The following is a 6,150-nucleotide window of genomic DNA, read 5'->3' on the forward strand; positions in this document are numbered from 1 at the left end:
TCTGAACTTTCCCCCGGCTCCACGCCCCAGCTATATTGACGCCGCTGATGACAAAAGTCTGTGTGAATGTATTGGTTGCGTTATTAGACGTCCCTGTTCTCCCTTTGAGCTTATTCGTTAGTGGGTAGGCCTATACTGTGTTTATGAATGTTACATGTCTGTCCTGTTATTGTCTTGTATTTATTGTTACTGGCAGAGCTGTGTTACTTATGTTGCTGCCTCTTCTCACATCACACCCGTGTGAAGTGAGGGGCGCTCTTATCATCTTACAACATCAATTACAACATAATGTTTGTTTAAGCAACGGGTGCTAATGTTTGTTTTAATCCTCAAAACAAACATTACATTTCTCTTCATTGTCTATGGCGTTTTCTTAAACAAGCATCATTGAAACATTAAAGCTAGCGCCCCTCAAAAATAATAATAACTTTATTTATATAGCACCTTTCTAGACAAGGTCACAAAGTGCTGTACAACAAAAAAGGTAGCCGCCACATTACGTAATTGTGGAAATCCATGCATTGGAGGAGCTAGCCTTCTTAAATCCTTAAAAAAAGAAAAGGGTTATTGAAAAAACACGGTCCCCTCACGTATTGGGTTAAAATAAATATAAAATATCTAAATACTGAATCGAGCAATTTACAAACTGTCTGTGGGTGAAAAGCCCCAGTAGACGATAAAATTACAATGTTTGGAAAACTCATCCTTCACGTTTAAAAAAAAAAGATACTTGTTTCATAGTGTTTTGTTTTTTGAGTGGTGTAAACCACTCCAACAACTGGCTTTGTTAGTTTACGTGTCCACGTGTTTGTTCGTACCAAAAAAATGAGCATGGTTGCTATGGTCACTCAGTTCACACGGGTGTGATTTCATTACGTCAGACATTACGTCAGACCACAGCTGATCAGGCTATATAATACCTTACACCACTCAGTTCACACGGGTGTGATTTTTTAATCATTAGTAATTATTCATTATTTTATCAAAATCGTATTACTTTGCCAATTAATTGGCCCACTCACAATATCCTCACGGCCTACCAGTGGGCCCCGAACCGTGGGTTCGGTGCTGGACTCATAATATCCTCACGGCCTACCAGTGGGCCCCGACCCGTGGGTTGGGTGCTGGGCTCATAATATCCTCACGGCCTACCAGTGGGCCCACCAGTGGGCCCCGACCCGTGGGTTGGGTGCTGGGCTCATAATATCCTCACGGCCTACCAGTGGGCCCACCAGTGGGCCCCAACCCGTGGGTTGGGTGCTGGCCGCTGGTCTAAACGCACATCAAACTGGGGGCGTCCGTGAAATGAAACGGAGAATCACGGACGCTACACAACAGAACGTTCTTCTCACGACTGACAAGAAACAACGTATCTACTTTTCATACTCATTTTACTGCCAACCTAACTGAGGTGAACCCCCCCCTCCCCCCGCTCAGTATTCTGATGGAATCAATCCCAGCTGTTGTATTGTACATCATCTAGCGCAACTATTTTAATACGTGGATATTGGGACGTTTGGACACTCGCCACTTGGAGGTATGTTTGTCCATTTATTGTGACAGTTTGTGTTTTTGTATGGTCAGGTCAGGGGCGGCCTTGGTAATCTGGAACCCCGCTCCAAGACCAAATACGAGGGCCCCAATATATACCTATGACATAATTATTCTGTTGATACGGGTTTTGACATGTTCAATGTCACTCTCGACAATTACGCAGCAACAACACCTCTCCTCGTCCCTTCACAATAAAGTGTCTCCCTTTTACCCCCTTAATGCTGCACATTTTACCCAGGGTATTAACAGGATATAGGTGTAATTTAACATCGTGGTAAAGAGCAGGGCAGCGAGTGAGCGAGAGAGAGAGGGGGCCAAGGGTATAGCGGGGAGCTCTGACTGACACCTGGTGGTCAGTCAGAGCTCAGAGGCCCGTTTCAATTGAAGCTGGTGAAACATAGCATGGGCCTCCTATGTGTATGGTCACAGAGGTCTTTGTATGAACTTCAATGCGTATATTCCCTGCTGACAGAATATGCCGATGGTCTGAATGAGTTCCCACTGGTTTCACTGCCGAACAAAAGGTCGGTCAGTATTAAGTATATCTATGTGTGCTGAAACGGGTGACTAGATGACCAGCCACAGTTCTGAATGCACCCAGTCAGCAGTCAGATCATCGTCATGTTGTAGTCATCACCGACTAACAGCGTCCGGGTAGCTCAGTCCGTAGATTTCTCACCTTTGGACCGCAACGTCATGGGTTCGATCCCGGGCACCGCCAACTACATAGCGTATGAATAGCACGGCTTGGGTGGGGGAGGTCATGCGGGACGTACTGGGGGCTGATGGTAGGTATGGCATTCAGCAATCCATCTCACAGGGTATCAAGGTATTGTAAAAGGGATAGACTCCATCTCCCAGGGGTCTAGCGCAATGTAACAAGGACAGACTCCATCTCCAATGGGTCTAGTGCAATGTAACAGGGACAGACTCGATCTCCCAGGGTGTTTAGGCATTGTTACAGGGCCAGACTCCATCTCCCAGGGTGTCTAGGCATTGTTACGGGGCCAGACTCCATCTCCCAGGGTGTCTAGGCATTGTAACAGGGACAGACTCCCGCGTGTTACCAGCTGATACCGACAATACGCCACTCCTAACCTATACTCACCTAACCCATAAGAACACAGTTTGGTCCGTGGATACACTACACCGTACAGAGAGGGTTCAGTGGCGGGCTACTGCCACAGCTTACGGCATCAAGAGATGTTGGAGGCGTCCAGGAAGGCTGCCCGCATGGCGTTAAGAGATGTTGGAGGCGTCCAGGAAGGCTGCCCGCATGGTGTCGAAGGCCTTCTCCGAGAGTGAGGCCACGTCCTCCGCCGTCATGCCCGCCGTCTCCATCTTGGGCAGGACCCTCACGCGGACGGTGCCCGAGCCGAAGCGCCTCTCCCCCTGCTGGTAGAAGCTCCCGTAGGACGAGAACACCACGGGGATGACGGGCACCTGCGCGCGCACCGCCAGGTGGAATGCGCCCTTCTTGAACGGCAGCAGGTCGCCGCCCGCCTTGTTGCGCGTGCCCTCGGGGAACACCCACAGCCGGATGCGCTCGCTCAGCATGGTCGCGGCCGCCTCGTCCATGGCCGTCTTGGCGTCCTGCGTCCGGCCGCGGTTGATGAAGACCATGCCACCCAGCCAGCAGACGGCGCCCACCGTGCCCATGTACACCAGCTGCTTGCGGGCCACCATGGTGCACCGGTCGGGTAGCACCTCCATCATGCCCAGGATGTCCAGGGAGCTCTGGTGGTTGGAGACGATGACGTAGGGGCCCTCCTGAGCGAGCAGGCGCTCACGCCCGCTCACCTGGAAGCGCAGGCCCAGCGGGTACTTGACGTGGGCCACCATGCCACGGACGATGCGCATGTTCTCCACGTCTCGGCCGCCGCTCTTCAGCAGGCACAGCGGGATGGCGAGCAGCGCCAGGAGCATCATCCACACGACGTAGAAGCTCTTTTTAGCGTAGTAGAGCAGCGTGGCAGCGGTCCTCTCCACGCTGGAGCTATGCCGCCATCCTTCTTCTACGCACAGGAGCCCGGCGGCGGTCCCCAGCAGGATCATCAGAAGCAGCAGGGAGAGGACGGCGATCCACGGTGCATTCATAACGGACGGCACCGCCGCGAAACAATAACCGCAGAGTAAAATGCCGAAGATTTGCGCCAACCGGGTCGCACGGCGGCTCCAAAAGATATACATCAACAAAATCACAAAAAGACCGCTACGGAAAGGATAAAGGGTCACAATTGTAGTCACAGGTGTTTGATTATTGATGCAGGACAGGTGATGTGATTTAGCAGCCGTTACGTGATTTGATCTAACAAGGAGTCCTGTTGTGTGATTGGACTAAACGAGACGAGGTTCCGGCGTTCTAAAGAACAAGTGCGTTCCTGAGTTTGTCGCTACACAATCCGTTTCACACGTGCCTGGCTGCCGTCTGAGGAATCACACGCGTTGAACGAACAAGGGTTTTGGAAAAAATCCAACAAAGACGGATCGTTGCCTGGCGGCGGGAGTCAGCGTTCTGTGCGGCTCTGGAAAGGGGGAGGGATGTGATGTGAACGGTTTCGAACGCAGCGCATTATAACGATGTGTGGCTGTCGTCATCACGATGATGTAACAGGAGAGTCATGGCCATATGTGGAATTCCTGGGCAGACACGTCCAAATATGGGGGTGCTTGCACGCAACTGGTGTCCAAAACGGTCAATCACATCAGAAACGTGCACTGAACCCAAAGTCTGTTATGATTCTAAGTAACGGTTGGTACCTCGAATACTTCTCTTGGAAAGTCTGGTCCATGTATAAATCATATTAAATGTATAATTCAAACACACTGCCCATTTCTGTTTCTGCAATGATAATCTGGTGACTGGTGTCAACAAAAATGTGAAGCACACACTCACGCACACTGCGCATGCACACACACACACACACACACACACACACACACACACACACACACGGTTGCAGTAACCAAGAAAAGTGAGAGTGAACCTCCCCTAACCAGTAAAGCCCAAACCACACCAAAGGGTTGGGTCGGGACAAAACTATTTTTAAGGTAAACCACACCAATGCAACTCCTTGCAACTCAAGGAGTTGCATTGGTGTGGTTGACCTTAAAAACCTTAAAAAACCCTTAACCTTAAAATAGGTTTTGTCCCAACCCAACCCTTTGGTGTGGTTTGGGCTTAAAGCCCTAACCACACCAAAGGCTTGAGACGGTTTTAGCGTTGTCCCAGCGGTGTGATGTGTCCTGTTGCACGTTGACGCACGTCGGCCCAAGTGATTCAACGCATGGAATGCAATGGCCCAAACCACACCAAAGGGTCACCATGCAACTCCTTGCAACTCCTTGCAAGTGGAGGCGAGGCACATAGGCTGGTGAACCAATAGAAATGGAGGGGAGGCGGGCACATAGGCTGGTGAACCAATAGGAGTGGATGGGAGGCGGGGCACATAGGCTGGTGAACCAATAGGAGTGGATGGGAGGCGGGCACATATGCTGGTGAACCAATTGGAGTTGAGGGGAGGCGAGCACATAGGCTGGTGAACCAATAGGGAGCTGCCGTTTTTTTCCAGCGCACGTTTAAATCCGCCCCTCTAGTCCAGTGGTTCCCAACCAGTGGTCCGGGGACCACCAGTGGTCCTTGCGGGGGTTCCAGGTGGTCCCCAGCTAAATGCAGCATGGAATTGTGGACACAATCTTATCAAACGATAACAAAATAGATTCTTTAGTTTTGGGTCTGAGAGGCAAAGTCTCATCAAATGGTGGTCCATGGCTCAAATGGGTCTGAGAGGCTAAATGTCCTCAAATGGTGATCCGTGGATCAAATGCTGAATTAGTCCATGAAAATGGACTCTAGTGGTGCTCCAAAAACAATCTCTTCTGTCTTTCTTGTGTTAATGATGAGAGTGTTGTTATCACTCCATTCAACCACCTTATTTACTCTGTGTTGGTGCAGTCCAGGATCACTGTAACTATCTAGGAGAGAAATCTAAACTGTATCATCTGAGTACTTTAGAATGTATTGGTCTGGTGTGTCGGTGCACCATTCAGACAGACATTCCTCAGTATGACAGGCAGCTGTCAGCATTATAACAGTAAACAACAACACGATAAAAGTATACTTACTACTACTGAACAGAGGAAAAGAAAGAGGTCGACAGCATGACAGCAGTGTTGTTTTTGGCAGCAAAATTTGATTTTAGTTTTAGTCATGGTCTTTTGAATAGTTTTAATTTAGTCTTACATTCCAGGTGACTCTGACATTTGAGTCACCTGGAATGTTTTAGTGTTAGTCTAGTTTTAGTCGACTAAATATCATAATATCTTAGTCTTGCTGAAAATAGCCGATCTACAAGCTGCTGCGACGCGTCATGAGCAACGGTTGTGAGACGGTGACGGTTGTGAGAACTCCAAACCGTCACCAGACTCGAAGACGAAAGCCGTAGATATTCTCGAGAGGCTGAAGACGATTATCCTTGAGAACAAAGTACTAAAAGGCAAACTTACAAGCCTTGAGAACAAAGGAAATCAATTCACGCACGGACCCCTCGACAACCTCGTTCAGCTCACCCTGTTACGATACAGCCCTTCGACGGT

At 49.4% G+C, this 6,150-nt stretch overlaps 1 protein-coding gene across 1 annotated transcript; it reads right to left on the bottom strand.

Annotated features, from left to right (window-relative positions):
• Positions 1–2,793: 2,793 nt before the first annotated feature.
• Positions 2,794–3,651, bottom strand: LOC306930003 (1-acyl-sn-glycerol-3-phosphate acyltransferase alpha-like; the record flags this gene model as incomplete). Its single annotated transcript, XM_079510740.1, has 1 exon — positions 2,794–3,651. One exon carries the CDS (start codon positions 3,649–3,651, stop codon positions 2,794–2,796), a length of 858 nt encoding a protein of 285 aa, XP_079366866.1.
• Between the last annotated feature and the right edge of the window lie 2,499 nt (positions 3,652–6,150).

This window comes from Electrona antarctica (assembly GCF_951216825.1).
Source record: "Electrona antarctica genome assembly, chromosome: 9".
Taxonomy (NCBI): Eukaryota; Metazoa; Chordata; class Actinopteri; order Myctophiformes; family Myctophidae; genus Electrona; species Electrona antarctica.